Source organism: Ctenopharyngodon idella, chromosome 10 (genome assembly GCF_019924925.1).
Source record: "Ctenopharyngodon idella isolate HZGC_01 chromosome 10, HZGC01, whole genome shotgun sequence".
NCBI classification, from domain to species: domain Eukaryota; kingdom Metazoa; phylum Chordata; class Actinopteri; order Cypriniformes; family Xenocyprididae; genus Ctenopharyngodon; species Ctenopharyngodon idella.
The window spans coordinates 4,794,275-4,816,181 of NC_067229.1; the positions used below are offsets into that span (position 1 = coordinate 4,794,275).

The 21,907-nt window shown below is 35.8% G+C and overlaps 3 protein-coding genes across 5 annotated transcripts in view; 2 read left to right on the top strand and 1 right to left on the bottom strand.

Annotated features, from left to right (window-relative positions):
* Nucleotides 1-21,907, top strand: part of LOC127519796 (SLAM family member 9-like) — a 139,393-nt gene that overhangs the window by 80,874 nt on the left and 36,612 nt on the right. The gene's annotated exons all lie outside the window — the stretch shown is intronic.
* The window catches only part of LOC127519786 (carcinoembryonic antigen-related cell adhesion molecule 1-like), a 265,873-nt gene that overhangs the window by 80,104 nt on the left and 163,862 nt on the right, over nucleotides 1-21,907 (bottom strand). The window lies entirely within an intron of this gene.
* LOC127519872 (SLAM family member 5-like) lies at nucleotides 613-21,649 on the top strand. 3 transcript variants are annotated; one of them, XR_007931922.1, is made up of 4 exons: nucleotides 14,489-14,627; nucleotides 16,819-16,923; nucleotides 19,684-19,742; nucleotides 21,335-21,649. XR_007931922.1 is itself a non-coding variant. In XM_051907542.1 (3 exons), exons 1-3 carry the CDS (start codon nucleotides 671-673, stop codon nucleotides 16,764-16,766), a joined length of 699 nt encoding a protein of 232 aa, XP_051763502.1. In that variant the 5' UTR covers nucleotides 613-670; the 3' UTR covers nucleotides 16,767-16,780. The 3 variants fall into 3 exon arrangements, 2 of the variants coding, with proteins under 2 accessions (XP_051763502.1, XP_051763503.1); XM_051907542.1 differs by lacking the exons at nucleotides 16,819-16,923; nucleotides 19,684-19,742; nucleotides 21,335-21,649 and adding exons at nucleotides 613-719; nucleotides 16,450-16,780 and having other exon boundaries at nucleotides 14,295-14,627; XM_051907543.1 differs by lacking the exons at nucleotides 16,819-16,923; nucleotides 19,684-19,742; nucleotides 21,335-21,649 and adding exons at nucleotides 13,717-13,823; nucleotides 16,450-16,780 and having other exon boundaries at nucleotides 14,295-14,627.

Below are 21,907 nucleotides of genomic sequence, written 5' to 3' on the forward strand. Positions count from 1 at the left end.
CACTGTCAGTATGTTATTAAAGATGCATGATGGGTAAGAGTCTAGTTTGACCTGTAACTCTGATTTGACTGATTTGAAACATCAGTTTACTGTTAAGCTGTTTTGTGAGAACATCAACTCTGAGGTTGATAAAAAGCAGGATAGGAAGAAACTCGTTGTCTACAAACTAAACACACATGCACTAAATGGCCACTCTCTCATACAAGCTGTTTGTCTATAAATCTGATCGAAACCCCATTTGTATAGAATTCAAACCACAGCAGGTTTCAGTTTGACTCAATATAAGCTGCTAGAGTCGCCTCAGTGAGACTGGTAAAGTGAGATGGAAGATGATACCCCAAATACAATAATTGATATTTGAATGATTGAAGTTGACTGTTTTAAAACCAATAAGCTCTACTTATCATGAGAATTAGGAATATTAACACAATTCCACTCTTATGTTTTAAAGCAATAAAGCAACTACTAAAAGTATTGATTTTAAATGATAAAATAAAAATGTTATTCACTGTTAAGAACAATGAAAGTATACTTGTTATAGCATGTATATACCACGCATTTAGAGAGCGTGTGAACTAGGAGGGTCAAACTGTTGTGGGAGGATTCACAAAGCAGATGAACAGATTGAGTGTTTTCAGTGGTCAGACTTTTCACTGAACATTTGAAGAAAATGTTTCACATGATTGCTTTGTTCTGTTTGTGCTGGTGGAGTCTGACTGGTAAGTTATACATATATATTTTTGGCTTAATATTAGTAACATTTTTCACAGATGTGAAAAGTTGTGGAAAATAATTTAAATGGCTATAGTTAATCTTCAACTAGTGGAGACCCAGAGAGAGAATCATCTATTAGAATCCTCATTTCAAGAATTCTGTACTGATCTAGATGTCCCATATACAAAAATGTCAAGATGTTGAAAATATCTGTAAGAATTGAACTTTTCATGGTGTAACTGACTCTATCTTCAATCATTCATTTTGCTCTATGGCATATGACTTTAAAATGATAAATATCATATTATTAGTTCACAACATTTCATTTGCTTGTGTGACTTTGCTGCTGTTGTGAATGTTTTTCAGTTCAGGCTTAATTACACACTATAGCTGATTTCAAGCTTTGCAAACTATCAGAATCCTTAATCAGTGTAAAATCTGTCTGTTCATCAGGTGTGTTTGGTGATTCAGTGTCAGTGACTGAGGGAGATTCTGTCACTCTAAACACTGATCATACTGAAATACATGAAGATGAAGACATACTGTGGAAATATGGATCTGAAAACTCTCTCATAGCTAAAATTAATAAAAATAAGCAAAACTTCACATATAATGTTACTGATGGGAGATTCAGAGACAGACTGAAGCTGGACGATCAAACTGGATCTCTGACCATCACAAACATCACAACTGAACATGCTGGAGTTTATGAAGTAAAGATAAGTGGACTGAAACTGACATCAAAAACATTCAGTGTTTCTGTTTATGGTGAGTAAAAAGCTCATGTCCACATATTCCTGTTTTATTAAAGAAATATTTTGAGTTAAGCTCAATCATCAGAATGAATTTGTACAAGCGACGTATGCGCAGCCATCTTTAGTATTTTGTCTTTGAACTTCCGTTTTTGTGGTAGCCCTGTATATTTCTATGGCATCACTGTCACAGAACAATTAGCTGGTGAAGTAGATTTATTTATTGTAGAGTTAACACAAGTTATCATGAGCAATGTAATGTTTAAAGCAGATGTCTTAACAAATATCAGTAGACCGGGAAGATTTTAAAACGAACAGTTAATTCATAAATACATAAAATCGCTGTGGAACCGGAAGTCAAAAGACAACGAGCGCTGCGCTGAAAAGGGGCGGGGATGCATATGTTCTCAACATGACCCAAGGAGTCTAAGATCAGTTTCAGTGAAGTAGGCAAAATTAAAAATAATTAAAAAAAAAAACTTTTGACCACAAGGTGACATAAAACTTTTTTTCAGGGTATTTATGGATGACATTTACCAGGATTCATAATGATATGCAAAAGCATTCATAAAATAGCATTTTGGGACAAATCCTGCAAAAAAAAAAAAAAGCATTCATTTGATTCAGCATGACCCAAGGAAAAAAATCATGTTAACACTCATATTGTTTATGTCTTGTGGCTGTACTCTTCATTGCAAGTACCTCATTGTAACTCGTAAGATTTTTGAAAAGTAGGGACAATTGGACATTATTTTTGTGGTAATTAAAATTATGTCACAAATGCTGCAGATTGAACTTGTACTGAAACCAGATTATTCCTTTAACTATGTACATATTAATTTTTAAATTATTTTGTAGTTCAGGGTGACATAAACAATCACTGACCGTCAACATACTGTAAATAAGACTGTAGATTAGATTTATCTCATGTTTTTCAGCTCGTCTGCCTGTTCCTGTCATCAGCAGAGACTCTTCACAAAGTTCATCATCATCATCATCATCATCATGTTCATTGTTGTGTTCAGCTGTGAATGTGAGTCATGTGACTCTCTCCTGGTACAAAGGAAACAGTTTATTGTCCAGCATCAGTGTGTCTGATCTCAGCATCAGTCTCTCTCTACCTCTGGAGGTGGAATATCAGGATAAAAACACCTACAGCTGTGTGCTGAACAATCCTATCAGCCACCAGACTCAACATCTGGACATCACTCAACTCTGTCACACATGTACGAGTACGACAGAGCTGATACTGTATTTATTCATTAACCTGATCTCTGTCTTCTGTTGTAGATCAGACTGACAGTCACTTACATTAATGACCATCTCTCTTTTACTCTCCTTCAGGTCCTCCAGTCTCTCTGATAGTGCTGATCTCTGCTGCTGCTACTGGATTTCCGTTGATTGTAGTTACAGTCGTGATGTGCATTTGCAGGAAACATGAAAAAACAGGTAGGGAAAGCAAGCAATTAAAGTGTTATATCACCCAAAAATGAAATTTCTGTCATTAATTACTCACCCTCATGTCATTCCACACCCGTAAGACCTTCGTTCATCTTCAGAATACAAATTAAGATCCGAGAAAATCCGAGAGATTTTTTTATCCCCCAAAGAAAACAACATAATTAAACACTCAAGGTCCAGAAAAGTAGTAAAAACACAGTTAAAGTTAGTCCATGTGACTGCAGTGGTTCAACCTTAATGTTATGAAGTGATAAGAATACTTTCTGTGCGCAAAAACAAAACAAAAATAATGACTTTATTTAACATTTTCTTCTCTCACATGTCATTCTCCTACGCTGTTTACATTGTATAGATGGTGCAGTGCTTATACGTCCGAATGCCGACCCAGTATTGGCTGACTGGCGTTCTGATGTGGAACCTGGAAGCGGTGAACAGTGTCTATAACTTAACAGCATAGGAGAATGCAGGAAAGAGAAGAAATTGTTGAATAAATTCGTTATTTTTGTTTTGGTTTTTTTTCGTACAAAAAGTATTCTTGTCGCTTCATAACATTAAAGCTGTCGAGCAAAATCATCGAGCAAGTATACCCAGCCAGTGTTCAAATCTATCTCCTTACCTTAGCCCGATTCACAACGGTAAGCTTATAATAATGTGTTCTAATTCGAGTGGTACTGGTAGGTTTCCACGGGAAATTAGAGCATGCTGCCGTTCGTCTTTGCGTCATTATTTCCGGTGAAAATTCTTATTTTGGTCATACTTCCAAGAATACAATCTGTGATTCCAAAGTACCTGTACAGTATTCACTGGTGCAGTGACTGACAGCCACACATTCTCCTCAAAGCATTAGATTCATCCGCGCTGAGGAGTCGTGCCGATGCACAACCCACGTAAAGATAACTGCAATTGCTGGTTTCAAACAGAGATGGTGACAAAGAGGCAAAACTTACGGACTGCAGCTTTAAGGTTGAACCACTGTAGTCATGTGGACTGTTTTTACAATGTCTTTACTACCTTTCTGGACCTTGAATGTGGTAATTACATTGCTATATGGGGGATAAAAAAAACTCTTAGATTTCATCAAAATGTCTTAACTTGTGTTTCGAAGATGAATGAATGTCTTATGAGTGTGGAACGACGTGAGGGTGAGTAATTAATGACAGAAATTTCATTTTGGGGTGAACTAACCCTTTACCGCAAATGTCGATTTATTTTTTTCAAAGCACAAATTTTCATATGAGATTTAAAACTATGATTATTTATACAGTCCAGAGCCTGGAGGAAAACACTGATTCAGCAATGTGTAATCCAACAACACCAAAAACAGTAAGATCATTTATGATAAAGTTGTAGTCAGTCCGGCTGATTGAAGCTTGTTGATTGAAGTGTGTGCAATATGCATCAGACAGTCAGAAAACAGATGTGACAGATGTGGATCTTGATCCTTATTACCTTCAGTAAGGGAGGCTCAAAAGTGTTTTTATGCTATTTACACATGTATGTGTATGTACTGTCTGAAACTCAGGGTAAACACTAACACACAATTTTTTCGATCCTACAGACCAATACATTCATTTGCATGAATCAATTTATTAGCGCACACAAAAATATATTTTTTTTACCCAATAACAATAAAATATTATAATTATTGGTAAATTATTATTATTATATTTAATAATTAGTTACACATGTACTGCATTGCCTTGTTTTTTCATCAAAGTAGTCCACATATAATAATAATTTGTAGAATATTGTATGTTTTATACACAGCAAAAACGGACCAAAATTCTAGAATCGTCAGTAATCTATCTTGATAATGTGGTGAACGTTTATATGGTTGTCAATATAATATAATTTTTACTTTAATAAGATTTTCCTAGTAAAGAAGCAAGAATGAACTCCATGATTCTTGTTCTTTCTAGAAACAAAGCACTTGAATCCAATAAGCTCGTAATCAGAAGTGGGAAGTAGGAAATTTCCAATAGTACTTTGAAGGCAGCATTAAGGTGCGTTCATGTCATGTAATTAATATGTAATTAACATGACATATACTGAATATAACGTCACCTGTTGTCATCTTGAGACTACGGTTATTTAGGCATCGCCTGAGAACAGCATTAATCCACTGATACAAGGGACAGTGATTGCTGCAATGAAACAAGAGATCAATTTCATGAAAATGAGCGGCGATACTCAAGGGGGTGCAGATATATCTGCCGCCTGATGCAGTTACAGTGTTCAAAACACAATGTAGGCTATAGACTTAATTATTTTACAGACACTTTAATGAGGTCTTGTTTTAAAGGTTTGTCTGAAATTCATTTTCACTCAGGTTGCATCAGCAGGTTCCTGATTGAGTTTGTGTTTCCTTTCAGAGATTCCTTAGAAAGAAAGAGGTTGTGTATGAAAATGTCCCCAAAAAATGATGATCAAATACTGGAATTGATGTTTGAGCTCATACGGTCCCTGACTCACAACTTTTGGTTGTCTCCAGAATTTCTCTATTTTGCTTTTGCTCTTTGTATTACATTGTTTGATCACACTTAATGTTTTTAAGTTGTCATTGTTATGTCTGAAATGTTGTTGCTCCATATTAGTACCGTAATTTAGTGGTTCACAATAGTACAGCATCCAGAAACTAAAATAAACATTCTGTTTGTAGCTTAACATCACATGGAAATGTACATTTTTTTGGTAACACTTTACAATAAGGTTAATTTGTTAACATTAGTTAATGTATTAACTAACATGAACTAACAATGAGCAATACATTTGTTACTGTATTTGTTAATCTTTAGTATTATTAATGTTATTTTTATTACATTAGTTAATAAATATCCAGCCGTTCATTGTTTGTTCACATTAGTTCACAGAGCATTAACTAATGTTAACAAATACAACTCTTGATTTTAATAATGTATTAGTAAATGTTGTAAATTAACATTAACTAAGATTAATAAATGCTGTAGGAGCATATTTTCATACATTTTATGAAGTAGACATCCTATTCAGAAGTAGTATGGGCAGTATGACAGTATTTGATTTGAATTCAACCTCTCATAAACACATACAGTAATTAGAACATGTGTGTTCATTATAGCTCCTTTGTTCTCTTGTGCTCCGCCTTCTCAAGATAACGTTGTAGAAAAAAAAAATCTTTGCGTGCCGTAGTTTACACAGAACTGGAGGGAAATTTGCATTAATACACCTTCATTCTGCATGTTATGTGGTTTATTTTGATAGGTGAGCTGTCTTTGTAGTGTTAAGAGATGGAAATCTATTTTTTTCACCTCCGCCGGGTGTGTTCTTAAACAGTATGTCAGAGAAAGACAGTCTGTTCAGTTTGCCACTATAAATCACTGTTTTTCTGCACTAAACAGGCGAATTTTGCCAAGATATTTTCAGAGATGATAGACAAGATGTTATAGAATAATAATTTAATGAAAACCCAATTATGATAAAAAAAAAAATGACATTCAACCTATTTTTTGACTTTACTGAAAACGTATCAGCGCGACATCCGACGTGTTTTCCCAGATTGCATCACAGTAATTAATCGCACAAATATACATTGATATTACAAGTTTATTTTCTTGTTTCAGAAAAGAAAGTAGTGTTTAGCTGGGTTTTTACTTTAAGGCACATTTTCTCTTGGGTGATACAAGTTAAAGGAAACATAAAAGAAGTTTAAGGAACTCCCCACCCCCATTTTTCCAACAAACAGTCATAATATTCTACAAGACAAACACATTGACAGAATTAAATTCCATGACTAACACACACAAAAGAAGAAAAAACTTCACATTGGACAATCCCAGCAGAAATACTTGTTGGCAGTGATATAAACTAATCAGCACTTCATAAAACACCACAGTGTTTGGTTCACAATTTCAATAAGACAGAATGTAACAGTTTCAATGTGTTTCATTTTTGTACATTCAAATCAACAATAAAGAGATATAAAACATGAATATTCAATTACTGTAAAAATGGCATTGTTTTTATCATGTATAGCCACATTTGTGTAAAAATTGTGCTGTAACATTTCCTCATTACAAACATCACATCAAGTATGTTTCAGGTTTAACCCCAGAGTAACAACATGGGGCCTGTATCATCATTCAGTTATGGTGTTGAACGTAATAAATATTCTAAGGAAAGTATTTCACCAACTTAAGAAAATAAATAAATGCATTTTCATGCTTCACCAAGCTGGTTAAAGATTGTTTGGTGCTATTCACATTTCACATTTGGTCAGTCAGTGTTTTATGATAAAGGTGGATGAACAAGAGTTAGTGTTATAAACATTAGCAACATTATGATTCCAGTCTTTTCCAGTAACAACAACAATACTAGTAAAACACTTAGAGTATCAGCAGTGCAAACTATGAAGAGCGCCCGTATGAGGTCAAATTCACTTTTTGGTCATATTGCTCCTTCTTGGTGAGGTATACTTGTACACATAATAGGTCTTACAGTGCAAATAACGAGAAACAAATTACTCACTGTTCCTGTCTGAATCACTTTAGCAGCTTTAATAAACTTCTACACTGAAAAACTTTGTGTTGTCTGTGTTCTGTTGTAACGTGTTGCTTTGTTTCTTATTTTATTGCTTGTTAGTCTTTTTGGAAGCAATGTTTAAGGCTACATGTTTTAATGCATCATTTATTTATTTATTTTATTTTCATTTATTTTTTTGATGTTGTATTTAAATTGTTATGTAATATAGGTCAAATTTCACTTGGTACAGGGCTGGCTACTGAAATCTTGGATTAGTGACAACAAAATTACTCTGTGAGCGATGAGTATTTCAGCTTTTCTCTCCATAATTTCCTCATGAAGTCTTTTCAGTGTCCATCTTCATTTAAAGCATCAAAATAATAATTAATCTTTCATTGGTGTCTCAGTCTCAGTCTTAGTCTGGTTAGGGGACGATTCATTGGGAGTCTCACTCAAAGGAATCTGGTTCTGTTTAGGGGACGAGTCTGCTACAGATGATCATTTTACTGTAAGAAAACACAGATTCACAGAAGGTAAAAGAAATGGAAAGGATCGTTGTTTGAGTTACAAAAACTGATGTTACCTGATGTTTGAGGAATGTAAAGAGGGATAAATATTTATCACAATGTCTTAATTTTTTTTTAGAATGTGAAGGCATTGTGATTTCAATCTAAAATGCTTGTACTATCATTTTGGAGTTTTCTATTAAGACGCTCTCTGAGCAATGTTGCACTTAAACTATTTATACTATTTGTTATTTAATTTTTTTTATATATATTGTTTTGGCATGGCCTGGCCTGGCCTAATAATGGTAATGATAAAAATAGAGGGAACAACAAAAAAAAAAATAAGACAAATCTATTCACGACGCTTCTTTTTGCACAGTAAATCTCATATATCTTGTTAAATCAGCTGTAATACTTACTTTCTGTGGTGATTTTTTAATAGGTCAGTGGCAACACTGGTAAATCACACCAGCTGCAGCCACCAGCAGAACACCACCACCATCACCAACAGCAGCACTTATTCCTGCAATTTTACCTGTAGACAGACATTATTACTAGAAAATTGACTGATAGTTAATTTTACTGATATCATTGACTCTTTACACCACTTTCTGTTCAGACAGATGAATGCAGATTCTAATCCATAAAAGTGTTCTTCTTTTTTTGTTTTTAATGGCGACGTAGTGGTTGAACTAAAGTGAAAGCGATAATCTGATAATCACACCGGATAACCGTATGATGACGTAGTCACAGTTCTTGGCATTTAGTCTGCATGCAGTCTGTTTGTAAAATATCGTATAAATAAAATTGTATGCCATTTTAGTATATTACATTACGATGGGTAAAGCGTTTTGAATATTACATTATTTAAAAGAACAAAAATAAAATATCCCTGGATTTAGGAATAATGTAGTGTTTCGTTCAATTATGTGTGTTTACTTAACCATATTTTGGGATCCAATTTGTCATTACAAAATCTTCCACAAAAAAACAAAACAAAACAAAAAAACGTATATACAGTTTTTATAACTGTAGCCTATATAAAAAATACAAGTCCCCATTTAGATAGCTAAGTAGTGATATCCAGGTATTACCTACGTTAAAAACTTTTTATAAGTCATAGTAAATAATGAAATTTTCATTTTGGAAAGTGTGTGTGTGTGTGTGTGTGTGTGTGTGTGTGTGTGTGTGTGTGTGTGTGTGTGTGTGTGTGTGTGCCCATGTTTTTGTGACATATCGGGACACAAATTTGTATAATGACATGGGTATGACATTACAAGGAGAGGGTGACTTATGAGGGCATTACCCCATGTCCCCATTTTTCAAAAGGCTTTTAAATCATACAGAATGAGTTGTTTTTTTTTTTTTTTTGAGAAAGTAAAAATGTGCACAGTTTCCTGTGATGGGTAGGTTTAGGTGTAGTGTTGGCGTAGGGCGATAGAAAATACGCTTGGTACAGTATAAAAACCATTACGCCTATGAAATGTCCCCAAAATTCATAAAAACAAACGTGTGTGTGTGTGTGTGTGTGTGTGTGTGTGTGTGTGTGTGTGTGTGTGTGTGTGTGTGTGTGTGTGTGTGTGCATGTGTGTGTGTGTATTTAGGGTGCAAGACTAAAAATATTTTACTTATCTTTAATTGTCATCTGTAATAGATAGAAGCAAATTAAGACATAAGGCATAAGAAAAAAAGTATAAAATAACAAGATACAAGTACTGTGAGAGCAGTCTTTTGGAAATAAAACAGGCCTATATACATTATTCAATTCAATTCACATTTATAACACTTTTCACAATACATATAGTTTCAAAGCAGCTTTACAGAAAATGCATGTGTCTACATTACAATTTAGAGTAATCTGTTATCTGAGGTGACTGTGTCCAAATTATGTCATTTCATAAATGTACATACAGTGTACAAATCACACAGTTAGCTAAGTAATGAATGCATGTTAACAATGATTAGGATATAGTATAGCAAAAAATTGGAATGGTGCATGTTGATCCAGAGTTTGCATCATCTGAAGTCCTCGCAGGGGTTGGGGACCTTGAACCCAGGATCCACATTACATATAAGACATTACATATTCAGCATTTCAGATAAGCACCAAACACATAATGCAAGCTTTTAAGTTGGACTATAATCTGGATGAATTTAAACATCGAGCTTTCCCAGACAAAAACAGTAGTAAAGAGTAAGAGAGGCTGCTATAACTTTTAAGCAAAACTCAGTTAGCAAAACAGCCTGTCAAACAAAATTATAATTTATAGTGTAATCGAGGACTTGAGTCTGACCTAAAGACCCTGAAATCAGATGTCCAGAAAGGCAGAGCTCAGGTGAAGTAAGAAAAGGAGAATCCAAGAGCAGAGTATAAAGAGAAAACAAATCCATCATTAAAGCTGCAAGCAGAGATGAAAGGGCCCTCACACCCGGGGCCACCGCCACTCGGTGGCCTTAGGAAAACAGTGAACAGTGGGCGACATGCATGTAAGCGAGTGAATACAGGAGAATTATGGCAAAGTCATTTCGACGTGCCACACTTCCTGCTGCCAACAGGTGGAGCTTTGACTATTACTGAATATTGCCTTGAAGATGTCTTTAGGACAGGACTATTATCATGTGAAGTTTGGAGCAGATCGGACTTTGTATGCCTGAGTTACAACAACTTCCTTTTTCGCGGCATTAATCGCATACATTAGCACTTAGCCAAGTGTTGCATGATTTAACATGTTTCTAGTATGTTTGGCACTTCGTGGCATATTGAAAAGTGTTTCTGGGAGTGAATTACAGTGCAAAGCATGCCATTTCCTGTTGCCAGCAGGTGGCGCTATGACTAACTAAATATATTGGCATGTAGATGTCTTTAGGCCAGGACTCTTATCACATGTGAAGTTTGGGGCAGATCAGACACTGTATGCCTGAGTTACAACAGCTTCCTCTTTCATAGCGAAACATCAGATTTTGTCAGGCCGCCACGGACATGCCGTTCAGCGAAAACTCAAGATCTTCGCAATTTAACATCACAAAGGCCTTAAGATTAGACTGACAACATATGATCAAAGACTATAGAATAACACAAGACGCGTCACTCGTATTATTATGAATGGGAGAAAGTGCAACGCGCAATATGGCGGAATAAGTCCCGCCTTCTAAATAAGAGCCAATCGCTGATTGGTAAAGTCATCGCGTCACTGCAGCGGCCGTTAGAAGCTCCGATTTCTATAGAAACAGTCAGACGCGCGCCTCCGAAATGAGGCACAAGAGACGCGCATTTAGGTCTGCGCATGCGTGTTAGCTTGATCCAGCCTGAAAAATACCGTTTTTTGTCATGATTCGAGCGTTTAGAAACAAAATTTATGAGACAGTTGCTGTCAGATTTCATTATTGATTTAAAATATGAAATTTAATCAAAAGCTTGGCAAACAGCTTTAGAGAATTTGATGTTTCCCCATTCAAAGAGATAGTAGCTGCACTTGGATGCCCGAGAGGCGTTTCAAAGATGGCCGCCGAGTGAAATGACTTGTCTTAAAGGGACTTGATGCTGATCTGATTAAATCTCTATGAGGAGTTAATCACAGTGTAAAACATGTAATTTCCTGTTGCCTGCAGGCGGCGCTATGACTGTAACTGAATATTGGCATGTCGATGTCTTCAGGCCAGGACTCTTATCAAACATGTGAAGTTTGGGGCAAATCGGACATTGTATGCCCCAAATTACAACAACTTCCTGTTTCATGGCGAAACATTGAAATTTGTCAGGACACCACGGACACACCCTTCAACGAAAACTCAAAATCTTTGCAATTTAACATCGCAAAGGCCTTAAGATTAGACTGACCAAGTATGATGTTGATCTGGTTAAAGTTCTAGGAGGAGTTCGTTAAAGTACAACGTCTGGAAATTGCAAAAACTGCAAAAATTTTGCAAAGAAAATTCTAAATATCTCACTTCCTGTTGGGTTTACAGATTTTGCACCCAGGGACTTTTTTGTAGGTATTGGGCTGTTACACGTGTGTACCGAATTTCATACTTGTACGTGAAACATAGCGCGAAGGGCGCTTAATTGAAATTTTGAAGGTGGTGCTATCGAACCATTTTGCCACACCTAATTCTGAAACCCGTATCAGACATAAATTTTTACCACTTCTGACGCATGTGCAAAGTTTCATGAGTTTTTCAAAAATGCGATTCATTTCGGAGAAGAAGAAGAATTGACTGAGCAATTACAATAGGTTCCTCACACGGTGCTCGGGACGTAATTAAAGCATTTTCACTTTAAACTGTCCCGCTTCTGGCCAAAATAAGAGTCCGTAATCCATAATCACACTTCCTCCAGTCTCGTCTGAGTCAGGACAGAAGCGTGCACAGATCAAGCACTGCTTACAAGTGAAAACAGTCCTAAACCGTTCTAAACAAATATGTTGGTGGATTCTGATGTGAGAGGACAACAGGGAATGGATCTTTTTCTCTGGAGGAAGTGTTATTATGGATTATGGTTATGGAAACGTGCAGCTTTTTACTTCTCAAGACACTGATTGATGGACTGGACTCTGGAGTCGTGTTGTGGACTATTGTGACGTTTTTATCAGCTTTTGGACTCTCATTCTGATGGCACACATTCACTGCAGAGGATCCATTGCAAGTGATGTAATGCTCAGTTTCTCAAAATCTGTTCAGATGAAGCAAACTCATACATCTTAGATGGCCTGAAGGTGAGTTTCTTTTCACTTCCTTTAAGTCTTATTGGAGGAATCTACATCAATAAAAAATGACAGCCCAGTCAATAGAGTCAGTCCAGAAAATAATGCATGAAGAATTCATATGCTCTGCACAGAAATGTATTGACTGAGAAATGAGGTATCTAACTTACCTGCTCCATCAGCCAGTAGAGGAGGAACAGAGAGATGGGATCTACAACAGAGCAAGATTGTTGATCAGACAGTGTGTAGAAAGTTGTGTGAAAGTTTGGACCAAGCATTTGAGTACATGCATGCTGTTATTATTTATATATTTATTGTCAGTTTAAGTGTTCATTATATTCATTGCAACCTATTTATGAATACTGTCACAATGGATTTGAATGCAGTGTTTCTGAAAAGACAACACAGAGGACCAACGTACCAACCGCAAACTCTTGCCTCTCTCTATCTGGTGTATTATCTAGTGTTTGTTTCACTGTCAGTATGTTATTAAAGATGCATGATGAGTAAGAGTCTAGTTTGACCTGATTTTGAAACATCAGTTTTGTGAGAACATCAACTGTGAGGTTGATAAAAAGCAGAACAGGAAGAAACTCTTAGTCTACAAACTAAACACACATGCACTAAATGGCCACTCTCTCATACAAGCTGTTTGTCTATAAATCTGATCAAACCACATTTGTATAGAAATCAGACAACATCAGGTTTCAGTTTGAGTCAAGATAAGCTGCTAGAGTCGCTTCAATGAGATGGTACTTATTTTGTTCGGCTTTTTTTATTTTTTCAAATACAATAATTGATATTTGAATTATTAAAGTGGACTATATAACTGTTTTAAAACCAATAAGCCCTATTTATCATAAGAATTAAGAATATTAACACAATTCCACTGTTATGTTTTTAAAGCAATAAAGCAAATACTAAAAATGGTGGTTTTAAATGATAAAATAAAAATGTTTTCACTGTTAAGAACAATTAAAATCTTAATAAGAGCTACAAGAGCATTTATGTGTTATATAATCATACCACGCATTTAGAGAGCGTGTGAACTAGGAGGGTCAAACTGTTGTGGGAGGATTCACAAGGCAGATGAACAGATTGAGTGTTTTCAGTGGTCAGACTTTTCACTGAACATTTGAAGAAAATGTTTCACATGATTGCTTTGTTCTGTTTGTGCTGGTGGAGTCTGACTGGTAAGTTATAAATATATATTTTTGGCTTAATATTAGTAAAATTTTTCACAGACTTGAAAAGTTGTGGAAAATAATTTAAATGGCTATAGTTAATCTTCAGCCAGTGGAGACCCAGAGAGAGAATCATCTATTAGAATCCTCATTTCAAGAATTCTGTACTGATCCAGATGTCCCATATACAAAAATGTCAAGATGTTGAAAATATCTGTAAGAATTGAACTTTTCATGGTGTAACTGACTTTTTCTACCTTCAATCATTCATTTTGCTCTAAGGCAGATGATGTTAAAACTATAAATATCATATTATTAGTTCACACACGCCTTTCCTTTCATAAATCTAACCTTTCATTTGCTTGTGTGACTTTGCTGCTGTTGTGAATGTTTTTCAATTCATGCTTAGTTACACACTATAGCTGATTTCAAGATTTGTAAACCATCAGAAACCTTAATCTGTGTAAATCTGCTCTCCAGGTGTGTTTGGTGATTCAGTTTCAGTGTCAGTGTCAGTGATGGAGGGAGATTCTGTCACTTTATACACTGATCTTACTGAAATACGTGAAGACGACGACTTACTGTGGTATTTTGGATCTGAAAAGTCTCTCATAGCTAAAATTAAAAAAAAGAAGCAAAACGTCTCCATATATGATAATGTTAATGATGAGAGATTCAGAGACAGACTGAAGCTGGACAATCAAACTGGATCTCTGACCATCACAAACACCAGAACTGAACATGCTGGAGTTTATGAAGTACAGATAAGTGGAGCTAAACGATCATCAAAAACATTCAATCTTTCTGTCTATGGTGAGTAAAACGCTAATTTGACTTAACTGACAACCCACATAGCAACATTGTGTCGGCCCAGATCCGGCCCACATCTGGCACATGTGGCATGATGATCTGGCCCACATGCTGCAATGAATTACGGTCCTTGTGTGGGCCGTTTTTGTTTGCCAGATCTGAGCCACAAAGAGGCCACAGCAATGCCACATGTCAGCCAAGAGCAAAGAAATGAACCTAAACCTCTCAAGATCTCAACAGAGGATGATTAAACAACTCCACAAACAGCATTACTAGCTTCACTTATTACTAACCAGATTGACTTTATTTATGTTAGACATCTGCAAAAGTTGTTATTGAGAATTAACAGGGGTTTAACTCTGTTTCATTTGAAGTCACCATAGCAGTGATTAGTTGTTCCATTAGTTGGGCTCTTAACTCTTATTATACATTTGTCTTTTCTGGCTGCTGTGTGTTTGTTAAACATTTATGTTATAAACCCTGTGTTACTTCAGCATGAGTTCCTGATTTTAACAGACATGAGCACTAAAAATTAATCTATAATGACACACACAGACATCAAGAATCAGCGTATGAATCTCAACAATGGTGGAAAACGGTTTCATCTTTTGGCACAAAATCCAGAACTTGGCCTGAAGATGATCTGACTTGAATTTGGAAAAAAAATGATAAACGGTGTAGGAGGAGTTTGAAAAAATATGTTTTGAAAGAAAATCAAATTGGCGGACAGGAATACAGCCGACTGTGACAATGTCACGAATGTGGCTCTCGCGCCTCCTCCTCCGCACCACCGGAGGGAGCCGTCACCTGAGTATTGACTGGTTTACATTCGGACTACGTTTCCCATAGGCCCTCATTCCTGGGACTGATTGCGCACACACCTACACCTCATCACACTCACATTATTTAAGTCACACACACACACACACACACACACACACTCATTGCGAAGTCTTGATTTGCCCCGGTGATCACTACTGAGCATTTTCTTGTGGACTGTTTTTTCACTGTGATTCTCTGCCACCTGCCCCGATCTCTGCCTGTGACCCTACTCTGTTTGTCTGCCGCCTGCCTCGACCTTAGCCTGTCCCTGTTTGTGTCTCTGCCTTTGCCCCTGTCTGCCTTGGTGATTATCTTAATAAAAGCTGCAAATGGATCCCCACTCTGTCGACCCGTCATTACAGACAAAATTGGTCTCTATGTTCTCAGCATGACCCAAGGAGTCTATTAAGATCAATTTCACTGAAGTAGGCAAAATGAGACAAAAACTATTAGCATTTTTATTTTATTTTGAAATTTTGGTGTAAAACGTTTTCTTCAGGGCATGGTGTGGATGACATTTACCGGGATTCGTAATGATACGCAAATGCGTTCATAAAATAGCATTTTGGGACAAATCCTGCAAAAAAAAAATAAAAACAAACATTCATTCGACTCAGCATGACCCAAGGAATCAGAGGGAAAAGGAATTTTGATTCAATGCAACCCCTTAAAATGTAGTAAAAATCATGTTAACACTCATATTGTTTATGTCTTGTGGCTGTACTATTCACTTTCATTGTAAGTGCCTCACTGTAACTCACATTTTTGCTTTTTTTAAAGAAAAGTAGGGAGAAATGGAAATTATTTTTGTGGTAATTAACATAATGCCACAAATGCTGCAGATTAAACCAGATTTTTCCTTTATGTATTTACATATTAAAATGCTTAATTATTTAGTAGTTCGGGGTGACATAAACACTCACTGACCGTCAACACACTACTCTGTATATAAAACTGTAAATTAGATTTATCCATATTTCTCTTTATTTTCTCATGTTTTCAGCTCATCTGCCTGTTCCTGTCATCAGCAGTAACTCTTCACAATGTCCTCCATCATCTTCATCGAATTGTTCATTGTTGTGTTCAGCTGTGAATGTGAGTCATGTGACTCTCTCCTGGTACAAAGGAAACAGTTTATTGTCCAGCATCAGTGTGTCTGATCTCAGCATCAGTCTCTCTCTACCTCTGGAGGTGGAATATCAGGATAAAAACACCTACAGCTGTGTGCTGAACAATCCCATCAGCAACCAGACTCAACATCTGGACATCACTCAACTCTGTCACACATGTACGACAGCATCGATATGTCTTCTGTTGTAGATCAGACTGATTCAGTCACGTTAATGGCCATCTCTTTTTTACTCTCCTTCAGGTCCTCCAGTCTCTCTGATAGTGCTGATCTCTGCAGCTGCTGCTGGATTTCTGTTGATTGTAGTTACAGTCGTGATGTGCATCTGCAGGAAACATGAAAAAACAGGTCAGAAAAGCAAGCAATTAAAGGGTTAGTTCACCCAAAAAAATTCTGTCATTAATTACTCACCCTCATGTCATTCCACACCCGTAAGACCTTCGTTCATCTTCAGAACACAAATTAAGCTATTTTTGATTAAATCTTGGAGGTTTTTTATCCCCCATAGAAAACAACATAATTACTGTCACTCAAGGTCCAGAAAAGTAGTAAAAACACAGTTAAAATAGTCCATATGACTGCAGTGGTTAAACCTTAATGTTATGAAGTGAGGAGAATACTTTCTGTGTGCAAAAACAAAACAAAAATAATGACTTTATTCAAAATTTTCTTCTCTCCCGTGTCATTCTCCCACGCTGTATACATTGTATAGATGGTGCAGCGCTTCTGTGTTTATGTCCGAATGCCGACTCAGTATTGGCCGACGCTGATCACATGAACAGCATGACACATACGTGTGATGCTGGAGCAGGAGCTGGCCAATAATAAGCCGACGTTCTGACGTAGAACCTGGAATCTTCATAATTTTATTGTTATTGGGTAAAAATACAATTGAAGTAAAAATACAATTGAAGTATCTTCATCGCTTCATAACATTAAAGCTGCAGTCTGTAACTTTTTTTTTGGTTAAAACATAAACCAAATCTACAGGTAACGCTAATACACACTAAATACACATAGTCACGCAATGCTGATGTTGTTAACATTAACAACTTGAGAACAAAGTATATCAATAATAATAATAATTTGCACGGTTTAATGTGAGTGGTTTGAGTGGTTCTCAAACCTGTCCTGGAGGACCCCCAGCCCTGCACATTTTGTATGTCTCCCTATATCTGACACACCTATTTCAGGTCTTGCAGTCTCTACTAATGAGCTCATGAGTTGAATCAGGTGTGATAAATGAGGGAGACATACAAAATGTGCAGGGCTGGGGGTCCTCCAGGACAGGATTGAGAACCACTGATCTAAGCAATCCTTAGATTTAATCACCATTGGCAGCGCAATTTATTGTATATTGGATTATATATATATAAATTTTTTCTGTATTTTTATGTGAAAATAAACTATACAGATGCTGCGGTAGCCGCGATCAAAAAGAGTAGACGACCTTTGAAACTAAGCTTTAAATAAACATTGTATCTGTTATATTGTTATGCCAGTAGGGGGCGACCAGTGACTGTTAAAATGTATTTCATTCATTAATTTCATTTTTTTTTTTTTTTTTTTTTTTTTTTACATGATGGATTCTTTAAATTATTAATAAAAAAATATATATTAGACTCATCTATAACAGTTTAGACGTTTATAAATAAATTTTGAACATTAAATAAAACATTTTGTCAGCACCTCAAGTAAATTAGCCCTACATATTATTTTGTTTGATTGTGTAATTTGCTTTTTGAATCGTGGAAAAACCGTGATCTCTATTCTAAAAAATGTAGATTATCCAGAGTCCATTTTGATTACTCTCATGCTGATATAGTCCTATTTGATGATCAGTCGTGGTTCACTAAATATAATAATTCAATAAGCATCTATTTAGGCTACAATAAGCACTTAACTTTAAAAGATATATATTAAATAGATAATAAAAATATCTAGAGAGCTGGCTGACTAAAGTAGGCTAAGTTTAAAAATGATATAATTTGTACATGGAGTTATTATATAAAAAGATACTTAATTTCTTTACAATTTATAGGTGTTATTTTAACAGTCAGTTATGTAAGTTTGATGGTTGATAGCTTCCAGCAACATTAAATCCAGGAGAGAAGACAATTCTAGAGAAAAAGCATGTTTGATTTACATAGAACAAAGTTTGAGCGCGCACAGCACGCGCAATATCTGAGCGAGAGCAAATAACGCCACGGAAACTGCCTCAAATGAACTATAATGACGAGAAGAAAGCTGTGTGCACTGCAGTCAGAGGTTCTTGATTCTCTAACGACTTTTTATTGGTTAAAATGAATGGAGAGTATCTAAGCCCGAGCACCCACCGGATTTTACTGCATTGAGATGCGCATCCTGGAAACGGGAATCCTCGGGTGCCGCTTCACATTGCCACTCACTGCATAATAATGAACTCTCATGCGCAAAGATGATAACAGCAGAGAAATAATCAAACCAATAAGTCTAAAAACAACAGATTGGGGGGGATGCGTGTGCGTGTCTAATTACAGACACAGCGTTTTTAAACGGTCCCAATAGCTTCATCTTTATTGCAATCAAATTAGGATAGGACAATTGGAAAATTAGGTAAATGTGATAAGTGCGTTAAAATATGAATACAACATTAAAAAGTCAACCATGATGGTTTTGTGTCGATGTACAGCGACTACAGAATGAGCTAACAGTTCACCGGCTTAACGACAACCAGGAAGTAACCGTGCATATAGCCCATTGAAGGTTTCAAACAGAGATGGCGACAAAGAGGCAAAACTTACGGACTGCAGCTTTAAGGTTGAACCCTGTAGTCATGTAGACTATTTTTACAATGTCTTTACTACCTTTCTGGACCTTGAATGTAGTAATTACATTGCTATATGGGGGATAAAAAAAACCCTCTTGGATTTCATCAAAAATATCTTAATTTGTGTTCCAAAGATGAACGAAGGTCTTACGGGTTTGGAACAACATAAGGGTGAGTAATTAATGACAAAAATTTCATTTTTGGGTGAACTAACCCTATGTCGATTTATTTTTTTCAAAGCACAAATTTTCATATGAGATTTAAAACTATGTTGTTTTAACACGTGATTGTTTATACAGTCCAGAGCCTGGAGGAAAACATTGATTCAGCAATGTGTAATCCAACAACACCAAAAACAGTAAGATCATTTATGATTAAGTTATAGTCAGTCCAGCTGATTTGAAGCTTGTTGATTGAAGTGTGTGCAATATGCATCAGACAGTCAGAAAACAGATGTGACAGATGTGGATCATGATCCTTATTACCTTCAGTAAGCGAGGCTCAAAATGTACTGTTTGCAACTCAGGGTAAACACTAACAATATATCCATTCTGCAGACCAATACATTCATTTGCATGAATCAATTTATTAACACACACAAAAGAATTGTATTTTTACCCAATAACAATAAATATATATATAAATTATTATTATATTTAATAATTAGTTCATTAAAAAAGTCAGTTTACACATGATACTGTTTGCAAACCACATGAGTTTCTTTTAAAAATAAAACATTCACTTTCATTAAGCCTTTTTTCTTTTCTTTTTTTTCATACCGTAAACCTTAATAGGGACTATCAGTCTATGTGCAATATTAGGTGTGCAGTAAAAACAACCTTTTGTGTTTCCCGGAAGATAGAAATTAAAAAGGGATTAAAACTGTAGACTTCCGTGTTGTGGTCTGGGAGGTTTGAAGCCAGTGATGCTGACGTAATGAGGGAAGCTCGACCTTCTTTAATTGCGCTCTTTCATTTACCTTCGAGAACAGCTTTTACAACTTGGAAATAGAAGATGTGTTCTGGAATTAGCGATTTCATTACCTAAAAGGGCGCTAACAAAAATCCGCCTATAAAGTTATCCTCGTAAGGAATTCGTATTTTTAAAATGTTATGTTGCAGTGTACTATATATCACAAAGAGAAACAAAGGGGTCATATGCAATGTGTTATTTTATGGCAATATGCCCCTGTCACATACTGATCTCATCATATTACAATCTAGGACTTCAATGATATTTTGTGGTCAAAATGCTGAAGGACTTAGTATTTGAAGAATAAATGTTTTCACAAGTGGTAGCCTACATTTTAAATCTCATAGATAACAAATCTAACAGACACACATTTTGAAAGAAAAAAAAAATGCATATCAGCAGTTTGATACAATACTAAAACCACAAAGTAGCCATAGCCTACATTTGACTACACTACATGACAAGTTTTAAATGGCATTCACACTAAGGATAGTTGGCTGATTTTGGCTGGTTCAGGCTGGTCTCTCAACCTGGCCAGGCTGGTTTTCAACTGGTCTCTGGTCTTTTAGCTGGCGTCCCAGCTTGACCAGCTAAGACCAATCAATCCAGTAATCTAGATAATGTGGTGAATGTTTATATGGGATGCTAAATATCATTTTTACTTTAATAAGATTATCCTAATAAATAGGCAAGAATGAACTCCATGATTTCTGTTCTTTCAAAAAACAAAGCACTTGAATACAATAACTCGTAATCACAACTTCAGAAGTGAGAAGTAGGAAATTTCCAATAGTACTTGAAGGCAGCATTAAGGTGTGTTAAGAAAATTTACAGTAGGCTATAGACTTATCGTTGCTATTATTAGCTAAGAAATTATTTTACACACATTTTAATGAGGTCTTGTTTTAAAGGTTGGTCTGCAATTTATTTTCACTCTTGCATCAGCAGATTCCTGATTGAGTTTGTGTTTCCTTTCAGAGATCAAAGATAGAGGCCGTGTATGAAAATGTCCCCAAAAAATGATGATCAAATACTGGAAATGATGTAAGAGGTCATACGGTCCCTGACTCACTACATTTGGTTGTCTCCAAAATTTCTCTATTTTGCTTTTGCTCTTTGTATTACATTGTTTGATCACACTTAATGTTTATATATATATATATATATATATATATAAGTTGTCATTGTTATGTCTGAAATGTTGTTGCTCCATATTAGTACTGTAATTTAGTGGTTCACAATAGTACAGCATCCAGAAACTAAGATAAACATTCTGTTTGTAGCATAACATCACATGGAAATTTATTAAATATTGAACCCACCTTTCGTTGTGCATATTTATTGGTCTTGTACCTTTTAAATAAAACAAATAAATAGTTGAATATCAAAAGTGGTGCATTGTGCTTTACAGTTGTCTATCACAGAACATTTTGCATGTGTAGCACAAGCTCATCATCGCTCTCTAGTGTTCGAGGCAGAACTCACTTCACTCTAATAGTAATAATATTGCTACTTTTACTTTATAAGTAGATGCTGTAAACACAGAGGAAG